Consider the following 19,945-nt stretch of genomic DNA (forward strand, 5'->3'; position numbering starts at 1 on the left):
GTGATTAATATCCGTATGAAAGACAGGTAGCACATGAAGCATCATATGATTTTGGCTTGTATGTCCTTGTGCAGTGCTTATAAAGTTATAATTTCAGACCATTAGAGGAAAAGACTCCTCAAAATTAAGGTGAGGAATAAGGATGAAGGACCAAACGATTTAGTCGTTAACCTCCTGGACAAAAAAAAAAACTGAAGACATATTTGAAAATTAGCACTGTAACAGTTGTATGAATACTAATCATGATAAAGCACCTCTGGCAAGTGGGATGTGTACATAATCATCGATAAAGATAGATAGAAGCTAGACAAAATTTCACTAGTGGAATGCCCGTTTGGAAGTGCTGAGAGACAGTAGTAAATGAAATACCAAATACTTCAGATCAAAAAATCACTTCAAACTATAGATAACTAAAAATTTGTTGTAAGAGGCAGATAGATACCTATTGATTCTTATAAAAAAAGAACAGAAAAGAAGCTAGGAATTCAAGGAATAAGGCTACTAAGAACCCGCTTAGTAATTCTTTGCGTAAATCACATTCCAGCCAGCATTATACAAGTGTGATGCAAGGCCTTGTAAACTGACGGCTCAAACTAAATGCACATTTATTCTAAAAAGAAAAATGGCAAACCTTGAAGCCTTAGCAGTTAGTGCAGTATGACCTAAAAATAGCTCTCTAAAAATGCGAACCAGATCACAACAAACATCAGAATATGACTCAGACGAAAATCATGAGGCATATGAAATGAGTCCTTATCCTGACAAAATGCCTGTTTGATAAATAACGACGACAACAATAATAATATACCCAGTGTATTCCCACGAACTAGGGTCTGGGGAGTGTAATGTGTATGCAGTCCATACTACTACCTCAGACGAAGAAGAGAGGTCGTTTCAGATAGACCCTCGGCTCCTGACAAATAACAATATACCAAGCCGAGAACATAAAAACAAACAACAAAATATGGTAATACACCACTAGATAATAGAAGAAACAAGACATCCCTAGAGTAATACTATGAACTACCTATTCAAAATCACAAACATCCCCAAAACACCACAAATAAGAAACTACAAGACTCGTTCACAACACTATGACTAGAGGAAAATCGACAAACAAAGCACTCCTCCCTTCTAGTAGGGACGCACACCTGCCCACTAATTGTACGTTCACCACACCTTCCCATGAAGGGTCATGTCCTCTGTAACTAGTGGTGCACGTCTGCTGAAAGTTAATAGACTGAAAAGGTTGTGAATTACTGGAACTAGCTCTTTTGGTGAGTCTTCTTTAATTAGTAGTTGAATTAACTATATGTACATCCAGCTGCGACATTCAAACACGTTGTTAACTAGTGGTTTGGAAGTTGGGAAAACAAAAATCTTTTGCCTTCGTAAGGAGAAAACCACAGGACTTGAGCATATGAAATCATAAGTAGGAAAAATACCAATGCTAACTGAATGAAACCATCAAGTAAGAAAAGTTCGATATTCAATAACTTTGAAGTAGAAAAACTTTAAATCGTTGATCTCTTTGACATGAATAAGAATCTTTGGACTGAGGCATACTTGTTATTGGAAACATAAAAACATCCAGTACTTACTTTGGAAACTAAAGGGATTTCATATTATTTCATATGGAAAGATGACAAAAACAGTCATAGATTGTTGCATATGATGTTGAAACAAGCTAATAGCAGTCAGATTGTCGAGCTTAGGCACGATACTAGCAAAATCATGTGCCTTTTTAGAGGTAAACTATGGGACCAAAACTCAAGTCATTTCTTCGGACTTGTCGTTACCGGTTCGAATAAAACTCCCTTACTCAATGGCCACGAGCAACATACGCAAGAGACATTGCAGCAACAAGTGTTGTTGCTGAAGATAACATGGTCCAGAAATTCTTCTTTTTTAGTGCTTTAGCTTCTGAAAACCGCAAGAACTCAACCTGTCTCTGCATCTCCTCAACTTTGTTCTCTTTATTCTTGATAGCATTCTTGATGGCCTCCAGCTCTGGTTCATAAGGCTTGACATCTTCCCCATTCATTTGTTTTTCACCAACCACGCTGACATTTGCACCTTCACCATCCAAGCAGACTGAACCTACAGCAGTCCTCAAAGCATTCAAGATTTCCTCGGAATTGCTGTTTGCCAACTCAACCTTGCACTGCATAGCACTAATTTCCTTCTGTGCTTCGTCAAGTGAGGATTGTACACTAGCAATTTCCTTGTTCAACACTTGACATTGGGTTTCCAACACTTTGTTTTCTCTGACAACATCGTGGTAATCAGCCTTGGTTTGCTCAACCTCCTTTGCAATTTTTTTAATGTGATCCTCCATTTCTTCAATCTGTTTCTTCATGTTTACACCATTCTGTTCCTCATTGACAAATCGCTTTTGCATCTCATCCTTCTCAAGAGTAACTCGCTCGAGTGCAGCCTTATACTTACCAACTTCAGATTCCAAATTCTTCAACTTCTCTTCCTGACCATTGCGAGATACCTCTAATTCAGAAACAACATCCTTGAATTTAGCCAATTGTTTCTGCAGTTCAACAATTTCAGTCTCCCTTTTAACTTTTGCCTCTTCCATCTCATTCTTCTCTGTAACCGCTCGCTCAATCTTCTTCTTCTCTTCATCTAATTGCTTCAATGCCTCGTCCAATTCCTTCTCAACAACACCCTTTTCTTCAATCAAGCTTTCAACTTTAATCTCTTTCTCATTGCTTCCCTTGACAAGTTCATTCATCTTTCTCTCCATCTCTTCCTCCTTCCTTAATCCTTCCAAACACTTCTTCTCCAGCTCCGCCAAATTATCACGCAATTTCATCTCCTCCTTTTGCAAGCTCAGCACCATATCATTAAGACCCGCGACAGTGCTTTGCAACACACCATTCTTCTTCACTTCCGTGCTCCTCTCCACTTCGATCCCTTCTTTTTCCCTAACAACCACATCAATCTGTCCCCTCAGTTCTTCAATCACTTTATTCGAATCCAACAGGCTATTCTCAACCAATTCCTTCTCTCTCACAATCGACTCAATCTTGCTTTCTCTGTCCTCAATTTCCTTCTTGACAGCAGCGTATTCAACCCTTAACTTCCCTAGTTCAACCTCAACCTCCTTCTCTCGTTTCTCAGTTTCAACCAATCTCACTCTCAATTCATTCGCTTCCTCTACTTGCACGTCGAGCTTCATTTTCATTTCATCCTTCTCCAGACAAATCCTCTCGTAAACACTCCTCTCATTCGCAATCTCATCACCAACATCACTCAGTTTCTTCTTAAGGTGATCAATCTCACTCTCCTTAACATTCAACAGCTTCTCCATCTCACCTTTCTCTCTCAAAACATCGCGCATTTCTACCTCCACACTCTTCAGCTTCGCCGCAACCCCATCATTCTGCTGACGCAACCCATCCCTCTCATTCTCAACCACCTCAACATAGTACCCAACCTGCACAGCAACAAACACAGACACCAACTTCTTCTCAATGTCCAGCTGAATAACCTGTTCAGTCAACTGAGTCAACTCGGTCAGCAACTCACTCTTCTCCGAGTCGGCCCTTTTCAGTTCCGATTCCAGACACTCTTTCGCCTGTACGAGTGAGTCCATCTGTTGCCGTTTCTCAATAGTCTCCCTCAAAAGCATGCTGTTCAAGTTCTTGAGGTTTTCAAGTTTCTCAGAAGCTTCTTCCATTGCTTTAGACTGATTGTTTTCTTCCTTTAACTCTTGTATGTTGGTTTCGGGTTGTTGTACTTGCGGGGTCAGCTTCTTTTTGGCCATTGCGTATGGCGGTTTTTGGCTAGTGGGATTTTTTGTGTGGTGGGTTTTGATTTTGGGAAAATGGGAAGAAGATTGTGAAGATGAGATAAGGGAAGATTGAGCGGCGAAGAGTAATCTAGGGTTTAGACTATTTGAAAATGTTAGCATAAAGCGGCCGCCTATTTGCTTGCTCGGCGCCTTAAATTTTTTGAAAATATCGAGGCAGCCTGTCCTATGGCACTTAAGTATTTTGACCCAAAAAATAAAAAACTTTGCATCCACAATTTTCATTTAAGTGCTTCATTTAGGTTGTATTTGAATTTTTATTTAAGTACTTTTTAAACTTTTTAAGAATAATTTAGTTGAAATCTTTTTATTATATCTTTATTCAAATTATCAAAATCAAACTAAGAAGAGATTAGGAGTGTGCCCAATCTAAATTTAATTGGAGGAATATTAGTAAAAGTATTTTAAATTTTATAGGAATAAGGCTAAATAAATCACTTAAAAAAATAGAGGGAGTAATAAATGTAGATAAGCAAATTTTAAATATCAAAAGTGGAAATTGAAAGTTTAGGGGTGTGCTCGATATAAGAAAGATATTTTCATCATAAATATTTGTTTGAAAAATAAGTGAATCTTTTATTTATTATATATGATATATAAATCAAAGATATTATTTAATAAATATTTGTATATAATCTGAATAAATATTATGAAATGTGGTAGAGGTGTAGGAGATGGGGACATGAGTGAAGATGGGATGTGTTGAAGGATAGGAGACACAATTAACGAGGAATATCATTTGTGAAACTTATTTTTGTTACTATATGTCAGTTAGAAAGGGATTTTTCTAGATAAAATGCAAATTGAATTCATGTAACAGGAGAAATATTATTTGTGAACTTATTTTTGTTACTAAATTCATTTTTTCATTATTTTTGACAGCATAAACTACTCTCAATTTAGCATATTGATATTTAAGAAATGTGTGACAGAACTTCACGCACAAATGCACATATCATTCACTTATTCATATTTGATATGATATACTATTTAAGAACAATGACCAAAAAAAAAATTATTATATTATTTTTATTAATTATAAATTATTTAAATATAAAAAACATAATAGTACTTTAATATTAAGGATAAATAAAAATAAAAGTAATAAAATATCTTTTCATTTTTGTAACTAAAATTGGACTAACTTAAATTGTTGTAATTGTTCTATGTAAAAAAATATCTAAAGTGAATCTTTTGGAAGAATGAATGTCATAATTTTATAATGAAATTTCTAGAATAGTCTAGTGAGTTAATATGATTGTTTTTTAGTAGTCTCTAGAATACTCTAGTATAGTATTTAGGATAATTATCTTTGAAAAATATTTGGATTATTCTTAAATAGCTAGAATATAGAAGTTTCCTAGATTGTTTTTGTAGAAGTATCTAGAACCATCCATGAATAAGTATAAATAAGAATGGTTGTGTACATTTGTAACCTAACAAAAAAAAATTCAAAAGCAAATCCAATACAAAGCATATAAAGTAATCTTTTTCTATACTTAAGCTCTCATATTCAATATTTTTCTTCTACTTTCATAACTTCCTCTTCTTTAATTGAATTTTTCAATCTTAGTTAACGATCTTGGGCTAGCAGAAGGTCTCTTCAACTTTACCTTTTCTTTTGCTATTCTCTACACTCTAGTCTCCCATTTTATTTCGTATGGCTCATAAAAAGTGCAACACAACCCAACAAATCTAGCAATAGCTAGTACAAACTCCAAAAAAATAGGTGGAGTTATTTCTAGTATTCCCTCCATTTTAAAATATTTATTATTCCCTTCATTCACTTTTACTTATGATTCATTTTCTAATTGAATTTCTACTTATGGACTTGTTTCTAGTATTCCCTCCATTTTAAAATATTTATTACTTCCCCCATTCACTTTTACTTATCATTAATTTTCTAATTAAATTTCTATTTATTATTTTTAACATATCAAGAAAAGATAATTTTTTTCTATTTTACCTTTAACATTAATTATTTTCTATCCAAATTAATTTCAAAACATAAATATAAACATCATTTAATATGTGTACTATGATAAAATGTCCATATTATTAATTATTTTTTCTTAATAAGTGTGTCATCTCATTTTGTGACGAATAAAACTGAACGAAGAAAATATATTTTTTATTTGCAAGTTTCTTTAAGAAATTATGTAACAATTCGAATTTCTCAACATAACAATAACAATAATGTGTATTATACTTGCTGAATTTAAATTACAACTTAGAATTGAAATAACAAGATAATAGTTGACAATAGAAATAGAGAGATCTTAGAGTAATGAAGAAGAAAATGACTAGAAGAAGATGAGATACTAGAACATAAAAGGAGATTAGAGGATAACAACCTAAATCAAAGCTTCAACATAATTTGCAAAACGCATTTAATAGGTAATTGGTGTCTCCTAACATGCTTGTGTAATTAGAATCCCAGAGAAATCCATTCTATTATTAGGTTGTAACCTCGCCTCATACCCAAATCCATCATTTATTATATTATTACTTGTTTGGTCTACAAAGCCTATTACAGGGTTCGTAACAAACTTTAAATCTTTACCATCTCACCCTTATTTAATTTCTTTAATTATCTCTTTTTAATCTCTCTAATTAATGAAAAGTGTGACTTTTTTCAATAAATAAAAAATGTGTTATTGATAAGATAGGGAAGAAAAACTCAATTATGTCTAAATTTTTTTTAAAATGATAAGTATAATGTAATAATATCTACTTTTAGTAAGAACGACAAGTATTTAAGAACGGAATAGTAGTTGAAAATGTGAAATATATCAGTGTCACTAAAAGTTACTACTCTCGCCGTTTAAATTACTTGTCACTTATTTTTTAAATGAATCTTGTCACTTTTAACATATCAAAAAAATAAATAAATTATGTTTATCCTTGACATTGATTACTTATTCTTCAAATTATTTTTTAGTATTTAGTATTAAACTTCAATTAATAGGGATAATTTGATAAAATCATTATGTCGATCATTGTTTTCCTACCAAGTAAAAAAATAAATAACAAATATTTTTGAATGACGGGGTATTTAAGTTTATAAAAGTTTACCTTTAATACGCAACCTCGTTCGTCCCTAAAGTTGAAAAAGTTAAATAATCAAAGGATAAAACTATTGCTAAAAAAGTTATTTGTACCACAATAAAATTTTGATCTAGTAGCTAAACATATATCGGTGCAAACTATTAGAATAAAGAAAATTAATTTGGAAGTGTAAAATAAGGAAACCGTAGTTCGCAAGCAACGGGATTACAATTTTTGGAAACTTTTTTTAATTCTACTTTCAGATTCCTAGTGGGTTTCGGAAATAATTTAAGTAGGGAAAATCTATATATAAGCGTTATTCCTAACTCCATTTCTGTGCAACCAATTTTAGTATTCTTAACACGTCCACTTTCTTAAAGTTGTTTGATTTCTTATTTCTAGCAAAAAGAATTCGATTATGGCAGCGTATTTCAAGTGTAAAAGTGCTAAAGATTATGATTCAATTCCAATGTTTGATCAATTTATTTCTGTTGGGAATTTGAAATCAAAAATATTTGAATCCAAACGTTATGGTAGGGGTAAAGATTTAGACCTTGTTGTCACCAATGCACAAACTAACGAAGATTATGTTGATCAAGACACTTTGATTCCTACAAATACAAGTGTTTTGATTCGTCGCGTTCCTGGATTACCTCGCTTGACCATAGTAATTGCAGAGGAGACAGAGGAAGCGTTGTGTGACGAGAAGGAGGAGGAGGTTCATGCAGTTAAAAAAGAGTCAAATTCAGCCAAATATTTTCAAGATTTTGATTGCCATGATTTTGGAGATGATGTGTATGCAATTCAAAAATCAGTGCCAAGTGCCCTCACTAATAGGATAAATGATGATGAGGATGCTAAGATCAAGAGTTTAACTGTCTCAGTCGGCAAGAGATCACCGGAGTCTAGCACAAGATCGTCTTTTCTTAATGGTTTTGGTCGAGGTGGAATGGAATATTGGAAAAAGCCACCATCAGGGTATGTGTGTCATCGATGCAACGTGCCTGGGCATTTTATTCAGCATTGCCCTACAAATGGTGACCCCAATTATGGTATCAAGAAAGTGAAGCCTCCAAGTGGTAGTACTGTTGGAGTTTTGAAGTGTAACGAGGCTGCTTTTTCAAAGGAGGTTGAAGGGTCGTCATGTTCTTCTTCTTCGTCTTCTAAGCGTTCATTCAGAGATATACCACCAGAGCTTCATTGCCCGTTGTGTAAAGGATTGATGAAAGATGCTGTTATGGCGAGCAAGTGTTGTCTTAGTGGTTTCTGCGATAAATGTATAAGGGATCATATTGTCTCCAACTCTGTTTGCATATGTGGGGCTAGAAATATACTTGCTGATGCCCTCTTGCCTATCTTGACTCTAAGGGTCACAATAAACAGAATCTTGGAGTCCAGTACCGGTAGTTCCTCAGCGCATAGGGTTAGAGTTCACAATACACCGGCTAATATTCCATTACCTCTACCTCTTCGAAAAGAAGAGACTTGTAGGGAACTAAAGACGGTAGAAGAGTGTCCACTAGCTGTTGAAGAAGTAAAGATGAAGAAAAGGAAGAAACCAAGTGATGATGCTTACATACAAGACCATGTTGTTGCTGATAGTTACATGTCGACGATGAACCCTGCTGTCTATTATCCTCATTGCCTGGGCATGCAATGCATGAGCTACGGCCACCTTGTCTTACCAGATGAGTCGGGTTTTAAAAGGACTAAGCGCGAGATGAGTAGTGTGTTTCCTAGTGTAATTATTTGTTGAGGGGTCAAAATATATATCAGATTCTGTTATGTTGTCGAATTCAATACATTGTTTTTATCAGTACATCAATTTTGATCTCTGGGCTTTGATCTTTTTGCTTTTCAAGTTATATTAGTAATTTTATCCTTGTTTGATCAGACATAATTTGACACTCTATATTGTGATACACAAGAAGGCGGCATAAAACACTATTTGGCTGGCTATACATTTGTGTTCCACTATTTTAATAATCTTGGCCACTGGCGAACTACACTAATTCAAATGTCAAGTAATATCCAAGTGCCTGATCATGATAGTCTTATCTTTGAAATAGAAAAAAATAAATAAACAGTCACTCATCAAATGACATGAATTTCATAGAGTTGGATTACTAACATTAACTACAATTTAATGAGAGGAGAATCTGAATTCTTTGAATTAGTCTTTGTGAGTCAAAAAGCACCAATCTTTGTGGTGCTAAGCTTTATATAGTTTCTATTTAACCAACTGTACATGATGGATCTCCTACTTTAGTATACAAAATTGTGAGATCTATGAAGGAAAAAATGATCTCAACTATGAAGATATTAAATCCTAAATTGAGAAGTGATGCCAATGAAGATGTCCTCTGAGCAGGGAATTGTGACACCGCCCATTGGATGATTGAAGCCGAATTCTTTTTCTGCTTGACTGAGCAAGTCTTGAAATGAAGGTTGATTCAGGTATGATATGGGTATCACAAATCTCTTCTGCTTCTCCCCAACATAAACAGCAAAATGACCCTTGGGAACATCCAAGGATGTTGAAGATTTCTTGATTATACGAGGAACACGGATAGCCATGATCTTTTAATTAAGATGAGCAAACGATGAAGAGAAGAGTCACTAAGTATTCTGAAAGCACAGGAAAATCTTTGAGTAGTTTTCTTGGAGAGTTGTGGTGGTGGTGGATACTTCTCAAAACATGTTTATATAACCAAACAGCAAGTCATACTATCTCCTGATTTGTGGAGGAGAGCCATTTGGGTTTGGCATCAGTGAAAGACAATGACATATCAATCAACACATGGTCCTGTCTTCCATCTAATTGACATGATTAATTGCTTTAGCTCATATAAGTTCAAGAACACTAGGTCCTACTCTTTCCTCATACATGCAACAAAGGATCTCTCCAAATCAAATCCATAAATATGGAGCGATGCCATATGATGATTTCAAGGACTAAAACATATGCAAACTAACATGCCAACCTTATTTATGATTTCACTTGTGAAGTGGCATTTGTTGCACTATTGGTTGACAACAGCACAAGAAGTATCACATGGCTTTGTTGTCCAACTCAGTCTAAAGAATTTATGGTCATAGGCCATTGTGCCTGAAGATTAACAGGCACCACTATTTTCCGTGACAAGATAAAGAATAGAGGATCTTTAGAAATCAAATTGATAACAATTGGTGATTGTCTTGTAATGACTCGGGTTTGGACCGCTTGGCTCAGAGATGTCTTTCTGTTAATAAAGGTAGTTCTAACTGGTATCTAAGTCATTTGAGAGTTAGAATTCTACAACAGTACAATTAGAGGTAAATTTACTGAAATATATGACAACTTGTTTGTTTGGTCCCTTATGCTAAGTCACTGTGAGGATCAACTTTCCAGACTAGAATAATCCGATCAACACGAGTTTACTGACTATCAACATGCCTGTGTCTATGACTTATCCATAACCTTATTATTGCCAGAAATTTGAGTTATTCTAGAGAAGTATAGATAGTACATCTAATTAAGAGTTAATTAATTTGCACTAAGTACTTCCACGATGCTGCAGCTATATTACATCTTGAGTTATGCCTTACTGTATGACAGCCACAACTTGCAACTAACTTTATTTGAAACCACATAGTGTAACTATCATTTTACCAAGATGGTAGTGACAATAATATCTCCAATTGAATACGTTATTCCTCTTTAAAAGACTAAGAGTCTAGCTTATCTGATTAGCAAACCATGAGAGTTGAGCAAAAAGTTTCTATTACAATGAATTCATTACATCAGTACATGGACTAGAATGGAACATAGAAGCAAAAAGGTTCATTACTTCAAAAAAAAAAAATTGAAGTAGAAAATATGACCTTAGTCAAGAGACAAAGGAATGACATCCATTCTTAATGTTCTACCTAGTGTATTTTCTAACTCTGAACTGTACATAGTGGAGATCCTGCTTTATAACCATACAAAATTGTGCAAAAAATGGGGAATGGTGTCCTTCTCATTTCCTCAAGCGAGAAGTGAGATCAATGAAAAAATCCTCGCTGCAGGGAATTGTCACACCGCCCATTGGATGGTTGAAGCCAAATTCTTCCTCAACTTCACTAAGCAAGTTTTGAAATAAAGGTTCACTCAAGAATGATATGGGGATTACAAATCTCTTCTTCTGCGTCTCCCCAACATACACTGCAAAGTGACCCTTGGGAACATCTTTAGTTGTGGAAGACTTCTTGATCATACGAAGAATAGCCATGATCTTTTAGTTATAGATGAGAAAAGAAAGAAAGAATTACTAAGAACTCAAAAGCAGAGAAAGCTTCGAATACTTTGGAGGTTGCTGAGAGTTGTGGTGGTAGATACCTCCTTGAATATGTTTATATAGGCAATAGCAACTCATACAACACTGAGAAGACAATGCCACTGAAGTATCACATGCTTTTGCCTTCCAAGCATTGAAATTTTTGTAATACTAGTTCTAGAACAATAGGCCCTACCTTATTTGAAACTTGGAACAAAAGCATTACTCCTTGTAAAATTTTAATGAAGAGACAACGAGGAGCTTATTTTTGCCTGGACCACTCGGATAAAAACATAACGGTGGACATATATTGATGTTACATTTATAGGAAGCACCACACTGGTATACAACAGAAGTTATCAATTACTATCCCAAAACAGCAAGTAACATGAAGGGCTTCCTAGCTTTGTTGAGAGTCTTTGAGCTTAGAGCAAGGTATCCCTCACAATCAAATTGCTAAAGAAGACTTGTGCCATGTTATATTGTATGTCTAGATACACATCTCCAAAAATTCATAGATGGTAACATGGTCTTGTTGCAAATAAATATTTTTAGATGACCATAATTTCCAATTCCAAGTGCTTCTTAGCTTTTAGATCTATATCTTGACCCAAAATATATAGGGATAATTTATCATTAATCATTACAGCCCTAAATGGTTGAAAAGAATTTATATGTGGAGATCTGCAAAATGGTACTGAGATAGTAAATTGCTTCTGTTCTCTCCCATCATCAGACAGTTATTAATCGATCATTTGTTTGTTGTATATATAGCAGAAAGCCACTCATAGGCTACCTAATCTATATTGTGATTGAGAAGAATTTGGTTTCAGACCATATTTGTGAAGAAAAAGAAGTATACTCCGAAACATCCTATAATAGTGGCAAAAATGATTTGATTGATGTCTATGACAGACAGTAGTACATGAAGGATCATATGGCTTTTCCTTCTCTGTCCTTTTATGCAGTACTTATAATTTGAGAACTTTCTAATTAATTTCCACACACTCGCACAATAAAATTAGTCCACTGATCAACTATAGTGCTCGGGACTGAGTATAGAACTGCAATCACAAGCCACTGGATAAAGTACTCACATCCAGAGATTTACTACAAGCTGATTTGACTCCTCCTATCTTTATGCTATTAAACAAACGAGTTAATAACTCAAATGGTCACTCAACTTTGAACTTTTATCCCAAAAAGTCACTCAACTTTGGACTTTTATCTCAGAAAGTCACTCAACTTTGATCTTTACTCAGAAAGTCACTCAACTTTCACATTTAATGTGAAAGTTGAGTGACTTTCTGAGTAAAAATGTGAAAGTTGAGCGACTTTATGAGTAAAAATCAAAGTTGAGTGACTTTCTGGGATAAAAGTCCAAGCCTGGCCATGTCATACATTACAAATAACAATTTGTAAAGAAGATAAATCAGGTTTCATGTCATGAACTTTTCGAGTAACATATCCATGATCATGCTTACCCAATTCAAAGAGCCCAATAAAGAGCTTAAAGAAGGAGAAATTTTTTTGCCCGCGTACAAGTTAAAAATGGTATCTTCCTCACTAATGCAAGCCCCCCATCCACATCTGACATCTTGGCTTCAGAGCAGCTCAACAGGAAGCGCTGTTCAGAGAATTTCATCGAACAACAAGCTGCATTCGGTAAAGGGACTGAATCAATTGACCAATCACTTAACATACAACCAAACAGAGCGAGAGCACATACATGCGCTTAAAAGGTAGCCTGATTCAATAACTTGCAAACAAGCAACATAAGATACTTTCTAAATAGCCACTTTTTAGGGAACCTTATAGTAAGTACAGTTATACTAATCAATGCTTTTAGAAATAAGTTGACTTAAATCAAAACAATTTTCGGTCCTCATATTGGAAGTCCTCTAATCTGATGATTTAATCAACTTACCAGACCAGAATTATCCCAAGTTATTCTGCTGCTGATAGAGAGATCTGTTTCTATATGAGCAAAGAACGAATGTGTCCGATGGAGTGCCATATATACTAATGTTATTTCTTGGATATTTTGAGGATAAGGCCACAGGTAATGTAGCTTCTTTAGAATTGATTAACATATACTAGCACTTTAGAAGCTCCAATTCCCACATTATGAAGAGAACAGATTCATGTAAAGAACTTTGTTAAACATGAACATTGATAAACCAAATCAGATAACGAATTAGTCTGAACAGATTTCATTTTTTAAACTAAAAATTACATTCAAAATTGGGATCTACTGTTGCAGCTGCCAGTAGGCCCCTCTATCTAATTTTCAATAATAAGGTTAGTTTTCTACAAAACTGTCAAAGGAAAAGCCTCAGATCCTATTCAAGCGAGAAGTAAGATCAATGAATACATCCTCGCTGCAGGGAATTGTGACACCGCCCATTGAATGATCGAAACCAAATTCTTCTTCAGCTTGACTAAGCAAGTCTTGAAATAAAGGTTGACTCAAGAATGATATGGGGATTACGAATCTCTTCTTTTGCTTCTCCCCAACATAAACAGCAAAATGGCCTTTCGGAATGTCTCTAGCAGTAGAAGATTTCTTGATTATACGAGGCATATTGATAGCCATGACCACTTAGTTCAGTATAGATGAGCAGATAAGGAAGGAAAGAACTTGTAAGGACTTGGTAAAAGCTTTGTATGATTTCGAGTTTTGGTGAGAGCTGTTATGGTAAACACTTCTTTGTATATGTTTATATAGGCCAATGATAAGTTTTAGGATCCTACTGATATGCATTGGATAGGGGCATTATGTGGGCACCAGTTAAAAGAACACTTGTGTGGTTAACTTTTGGTGCAGTACTGTTTAGAGACAATAGCACATGAAACAACACATGGTTATGCCTTCCAACTAATTATCAAACTTTTTAGACTTTGTAACTATGTCTACAAGCAAAAGGCCCCACTGCTATTCACAACAAACTACAGATGGAAACCTCATCTTCTCGATAATGGTAGGGTTAGGGAGCACCTGGAGACATTTCTTGATGTTGAACCAACAAGTTGCAGCCAATATTCCAATGATTGATGATAAAAGCCAATCTGATCATCCATAATAATAAAACTATGGCCCGGTATACAAGTTGGTGCTGCAGTTGAAGACTTGTACAGTAACTATGAAATGGTCAAATTAGGATCATTTTTGTTTGAATAACAGAATATTTGGATAAGTGGGAACATTTCTCGAGTTTCATTTATCGATAAGAAGGAATGTTTCTGCTCAAAGAAGAGCAAAACCAAACAGTGTCTGCTTGAGTTGTGCCACTGCTGAGCATGTGTGGACCTCAGCACTACTTTTGTAGGATAACAACCAAGAGAAAATAGACTGAAGAATATAGAAGATTATCTCTAATGTGTAGGGCAATTGTGAGTATGAACATTCTGTGCTGACTTAAATTTATCAAAGAAAATCAATTGACTCAGTGCTCCTTGAGTTGTTTAGTTCATATAAGGAGGATAATGAGTTGACTTTGGAAAGCACTTTCTCTAATGGGAATCAATTGACTTAGTGCTCCTTGAATTGATTAGATTATATATAAGGAAAATAATGGGTTAACTTTGGACAACACTGTCAAGCAAACCTCAAAAGACGCCACATAAGAAGATAAACGAGAAATACACCAAAGGAGACACAAAAATTTAACGTGATTCGGTCAATCGACCTATATCCACAAAAGGAGATGAGCAAAGACGACCTCACCGAATTCACTCAGAATAGAAAAGAGGTTCACACAAGTGATCCCGCAACACTTGTGTCTCACAAAGTCTCCCCCAAACGAAACTCTCAAACCCCTAGGACTACATTGTGGATGCTACCAAACTAGCAGAAAGGAGCCTCTATTTATAAAGTCTATAACCTTTTTCCTACAAGAACAAGGAGAATATGTTTTCCTATTCCTAAAAGGAAAACCAATTATGGTACCTAAAGGAAAAACCCAATTATGGTAAGAAAGTTAGGACAAACACTAACAAACACCTATTCTAGTGGGAATCAATCGACTTAGTGCTCCTTGAGTCTGGTCCAGAAAGAAGCAAGTCATTTAGTTGAAGTATCCTCAAAACTTGCCCTTTTAGCATTTCCACTTTGTTGACATTCAAAATGCATAACATATATGCAAGTTCTGAACTGTGTGCTAATCTTGCTAGATGTTGAGTGTCATGGAAGAACAAATAAAAAAGTCATTTACAGATACATGAAAGTAAGCAAGTGTAATCAATCAACAATAACGTAGTAACTTCAGCAACAAACTGACTCCTTGCAGATAAAAATCAGGATAAAACAACAACAGAGATTAGAAAACCACGAAGCCGGAGTTATACCAGCACCAAGTTTCAGATTAATGATTTTAGTTTGTTCTTGAACTGAACTTTCCAACATGAGAGAGTTTTACTCTTTAATATAGGACAAGTAATGTGTACCAAATCCCTGCTATTAACATTGTCTTATATTCTGTAGCCTTAAATCACAACAGAAGTTCTTCTCTAATAAGTGTTAACAAAATTAAGAGTGAAACAGTGTCTTCTATCTTTCCACTAAGCGTGCAAAGTCAAACATGAAAACATCCTCTCTACCACCAATGCGGTGAACAAGACCAAACTGTTCCTTAACTTGATGTAATAAGTCTTGAAACACAGATTCAAATTGAAGAACATTTCTTTACAACAGGGAATTTTATGAAAAATTAAAGGCTTTTGTTTGTTTCTTTGTAAAGCCGCCCCATGCATGAGCATATTTAGGCAAGTGATAACTCCTAATGCATATCCAGATGTTTAGTGCTGAGAAGGAATTCAGTGGAATCTGATGAAACAATCACATGTTTTTTGTTTCTAACTCATTGTTAAAGTACTTGGACCATTTTACAGATCACTTGATTCTGGCTCAAGATTGGTAGCAAATCATGGCACTTGAAAATATGGAATGATAAGGAGAAAATGAGAATGCTAACTGAATGAAACCATATATTAAAGAAGGTTCAATACTTCATTATCTTTAAACTAGAAAAAAGTGAAAGAGTCATTTGTCTCTTTGACATGGAATGACAATCAGGATTAGTGGATATAAAGTCCACTTTTCTAACTAGTCAGAGGCGAAATGCCTCATACTAACATCAGCTGCTGATTTCTCTAACTCCTAAACTTTACAGTGTCCAAATCTTGCTTTAGTACAAAATTTTGAAAGCAAGTTTACGTTTCAGTTCCTCAAACGAGAAGTAAGGGCAATGAAGACATCCTCTTTGCAGGGTATTGTGAGACCACCCATTGGATGATCGAAACCAAATTCCTCCTCAGCTTGACGAAGTAAGTCTTGAAATAAAGGTTGACTCAAGAATGATATGGGGACTACGAATCTCTTCTTCTGCTCCTGCCCAACATACACAGCAAAGTGGCCTTTCGGGACGTCTCTAGCTGTAGAAGACTTCTTGATTATACGAGGCATACGGATAGCCATGGTCTTTTTTTTTTCGATATAGATAAGCAAAAAACGAAAGAAAGAACTTGTAAGGACTTTCAAAGAAGAGGAAAGCTTTGAATGGTTTAAAGTCTTGCTGAGAGCTGTGGTGGTTGAGGCTACCTTTTATGTGTTTATATAGGCCAATGGCAAGTTGACAAATCCTAAGGATATGCACTGAATATGCATTTCCTATAGGCACCAGTTAAAGATACTTGTGTAGTTGAGTTTTGTTGAGGCACTATTTAGAGACAACAGCACATGAAATAACACATGAATATGCCTTCCAACTAATTATCAAACTATTTTAGATTCTGAAACTATGTCAAAAAGCAGAAGGCCCTACTGATTTTCACAGAAAAGGAACACATACATGAATTCTTGAAATGCTTTAGTTAGGAATCACCTGATCGAAGCCATTTCTTGATGTTGAATCAACTATGTATAGTCAGTATTCCACCGACTGATCATAAAACACAAATCTATGTGGGCATCTCCTGAATATTTTGGACAAAATCTGCTCATACATAGTGCTAAAGGGACAAAAAACTAGTCTTATGGTTCAAGTAGTGCTGCACTTGAATACTTATAAAATGGTCAAATTGCGATGATTATTATTGGAACAGTAGAGAACTCCATAAAGCTAGAATATTTCTTCAGTTGTCAATAAGAATGTCTAGACTAGCAAGAGAAGAATATAATGTAGAAACTTATCTCTAATCTAGTGATCGCTTATGATAATTCACTGGTACGACTTCACAAGAATAATACGCTGACTTAAATTTTTCAAGAGAGGTTACATAAATCGAATAATGAGTTGGACTTTGAACAGCACTTCTTTACTCGATCGGAATTTAAATTCCTATACCAAATTTAATTATGGACAGTCAACATTATGGCCTGTGTGGCCTAGAATCCGAAGATGAAATATTTACATTCCTTCCCGTTTACTCCAAATTGATTCAGTTTCATCAGTATATTGATTTTCCGATAAATACTGAAATTAGTAGGTTACACCTAGCAAACTGGAAAAGGTTAAAAATCTTGTTATACTGCTCCTGGTCAGTTCCTAAGATGTACATTGCTAGGACCTATCACAATACTAAACTCTGATCTCAGGTCATATAGAGCATTTCAACGAGGTTTTTCCTTTTATTCACTTGGACGAATTTTATAGTATCCCTCACTCAATTGTGCTGCTACAATTAACTAGAGCAAGTTAGCAAAAAAAAAAAAAAAAAAAGTAGGGGTAGTGACACTTTTCTTGTTACATTTTACAAATACTGAAGTTTCAATTCTGTAACTTAAAAAAGTTTAAATTTGTCTTAAGGAGTTCTAAAATGCCGGCCGTCAGAGCAAGCAACAGACCATTTCCACCAAGTTACTTAGTTACCGTTGCCTTACATGGAATGCAGAAGCTCAATTTGAAGTTAGAAAGAGAGTATATATGTTAAGAGGCATAATCATAAATCCAGTTTGCTACTTCTCCGTGTTAATCAATTGCTCAATCATAACAAGAGGCTGCAAAATTGCTGCGATACAAGAACGTGGCTGCTTATTATCAAGTTTTGGCCATTTTAGAGATGATCACTTGATTCTGGCTCAAGATTGTTAGCAAACCATGAGACTTGAAAATAAGGAATGATAAGGAGAAAAAAACCCAATGTTAACTGAATGAAACCATCAATTGAAGAAGGTTCAAAACTTCATTATCTTTAAAGAAGAAAAAAGGTACAGAGTCATTTGTCTCTTTGACATGGAATGACAATCAGGCTTTGTGGATATGGTTCCCTAATCTACCTAGTAAGAGGCAAAATCTCTCGTTCTAACATCAGCTACTGTTTTCTTTAACTCCTAAGCTTTACAGTGTCAAAATCATGCTTTAGTACAAAATTTTGAAAGCAAGTTTCCGTTTCAGTTCTTCAAACGAGAGGTAAGGTCAACGAAGACATCCTCTCTGCAGGGTATTGTGAGACCACCCATTGGATGCTCGAAACCAAATTCTTCCTCAGCTTGACTTAGTAAATCTTGAAATAAAGGTTGTCTCAAGAACGATATAGGGATTACAAATCTCTTCTTCTGCTCCTCCCCGACATACACAGCAAAGTGGCCTTTTGGAACATCTTTAGCTGTAGAAGACTTCTTGATTATACGAGGCATACGGATAGCCATGGTAGTTGAGTTCAATGTAGATATGAGCAAATAATGAAAGGAAAAAAACTTTTAAGGACTTAGAAAGCAGTAAGCTTTGAATGGTTTCAAGTTTGGATGAGAGTTGTGGTGGTAGAGGCTTCTTTTTATGTGTTTATATAGGCCAATGGCAAGTTGCGGTATCCTAGTGATATGCATTGAATATGCGTTTTCCATAAACATCAGTAAAGATCATTCGCGTAGTTGAGGTTTGGCGCGTACTATTTAGAGACAATAGCACATGAAATAGCATATGAATATGCCTTCTAACTAATCACCAAACTATTTGGACTTTGGAACTATATCTAAAAGCAGAAGGCCCCATTACTTTTCACAAATAGAGAACAGATTCATGAAATCTCATTTTCTTGAATAGTTGAGTTAGGGACCACCTGAAGCCACTTCTTGATGTTAAATCAACAAAGTATAATCAGCATTCCACTGAGTTAATCATGAAACGCGAATCTATGTGGGCATATCCGGAATATTTTTGACAAAAACTGATCATCCATAGTTGTAAAGAGACGGTTCAGGATACAAATTTGTTCTCACTGCTGCTGTTGTGTATATTTGTTTTGTGCCACTACTGAGTACTTAGCATGGGTGGACCTCAGCATGAATCTTGTAGAAACTTATCTCTAATCTGGTGAGCATTTATAATGGCTTAAATTTGTCGACAGATTACCTAAATTGAATAATGAGTTGACTTTGAACAAGAACTTCTGTTATAGGAATCTGAATTCCTGTACCAAACTAAACATTCCAACATTGGCACTTAAGGTGGTGTGTTGACTACGCACTCTCACTTTGTGTAATGTCATACTGAATGATAGAGTTAGCGTGGTGCTCGGCCTCAATACGAAATTTACACTCTAATAGTGTGGTTATTATCCTCAAGGTACCTCTGAACAGTCAGCATTATGGCCTACAAACTGGAGCAAAAATTTACTTGCCTTCCAGTTTACGTCAAATTGATTCAATTTATGTATTTCATCGAAAAGTTCATCACTATGATTTTTCCATGAATATGTAAACAGTGAGTTACACCCAACAAACTGGAAAATGTTAAAAACCATACGATACTACTCCTGTTCGGTTCCTAAGCTG

General features: G+C 35.2%; 5 protein-coding genes across 5 annotated transcripts; 1 reads left to right on the forward strand and 4 right to left on the reverse strand.

The window, feature by feature from the left end:
- Positions 1-1,488: 1,488 nt before the first annotated feature.
- Positions 1,489-3,989, reverse strand: LOC107840502 (major antigen). Its single transcript, XM_016684384.2, has one exon. It carries the CDS (start codon positions 3,926-3,928, stop codon positions 1,823-1,825), a length of 2,106 nt encoding a protein of 701 aa, XP_016539870.2. The 5' UTR covers positions 3,929-3,989; the 3' UTR covers positions 1,489-1,822.
- A 3,303-nt stretch (positions 3,990-7,292) lies between these two features.
- LOC107879559 (E3 ubiquitin ligase PQT3-like) lies at positions 7,293-8,630 on the forward strand. The gene has a single exon (XM_016726580.2). The coding sequence runs from the start codon at positions 7,293-7,295 to the stop codon at positions 8,628-8,630; it is 1,338 nt and encodes a 445-aa protein (XP_016582066.2).
- Positions 8,631-10,620: 1,990 nt separating this feature from the next.
- LOC124886512 (auxin-responsive protein SAUR21-like) lies at positions 10,621-12,398 on the reverse strand. The gene has a single exon (XM_047395192.1). It carries the CDS (start codon positions 11,125-11,127, stop codon positions 10,876-10,878), a length of 252 nt encoding a protein of 83 aa, XP_047251148.1. The 5' UTR covers positions 11,128-12,398; the 3' UTR covers positions 10,621-10,875.
- Positions 12,399-16,145: 3,747 nt separating this feature from the next.
- LOC107840507 (auxin-induced protein 15A) lies at positions 16,146-16,779 on the reverse strand. Its single transcript, XM_016684390.2, has one exon. It carries the CDS (start codon positions 16,646-16,648, stop codon positions 16,391-16,393), a length of 258 nt encoding a protein of 85 aa, XP_016539876.1. The 5' UTR covers positions 16,649-16,779; the 3' UTR covers positions 16,146-16,390.
- A 1,556-nt stretch (positions 16,780-18,335) lies between these two features.
- Positions 18,336-18,937, reverse strand: LOC107840505 (auxin-induced protein 15A). Its single transcript, XM_016684387.2, has one exon. It carries the CDS (start codon positions 18,818-18,820, stop codon positions 18,563-18,565), a length of 258 nt encoding a protein of 85 aa, XP_016539873.2. The 5' UTR covers positions 18,821-18,937; the 3' UTR covers positions 18,336-18,562.
- Positions 18,938-19,945: the final 1,008 nt, after the last annotated feature.

The sequence above is a fragment of the Capsicum annuum genome, chromosome 8, assembly GCF_002878395.1.
Source record: "Capsicum annuum cultivar UCD-10X-F1 chromosome 8, UCD10Xv1.1, whole genome shotgun sequence".
Classification (NCBI taxonomy): Eukaryota; Viridiplantae; Streptophyta; class Magnoliopsida; order Solanales; family Solanaceae; genus Capsicum; species Capsicum annuum.

Bases quoted from the DNA above. Each gene is read 5' to 3' on its own strand.
- LOC107840502 (XM_016684384.2), bottom strand. From the start codon at position 3,928: ATGCTAACATTTTCAAATAGTCTAAACCCTAGATTACTCTTCGCCGCT.
- LOC107879559 (XM_016726580.2), top strand. From the start codon at position 7,293: ATGGCAGCGTATTTCAAGTGTAAAAGTGCTAAAGATTATGATTCAATT.
- LOC124886512 (XM_047395192.1), bottom strand. From the start codon at position 11,127: ATGGCTATTCTTCGTATGATCAAGAAGTCTTCCACAACTAAAGATGTT.
- LOC107840507 (XM_016684390.2), bottom strand. From the start codon at position 16,648: ATGGCTATCCGTATGCCTCGTATAATCAAGAAGTCTTCTACAGCTAGA.
- LOC107840505 (XM_016684387.2), bottom strand. From the start codon at position 18,820: ATGGCTATCCGTATGCCTCGTATAATCAAGAAGTCTTCTACAGCTAAA.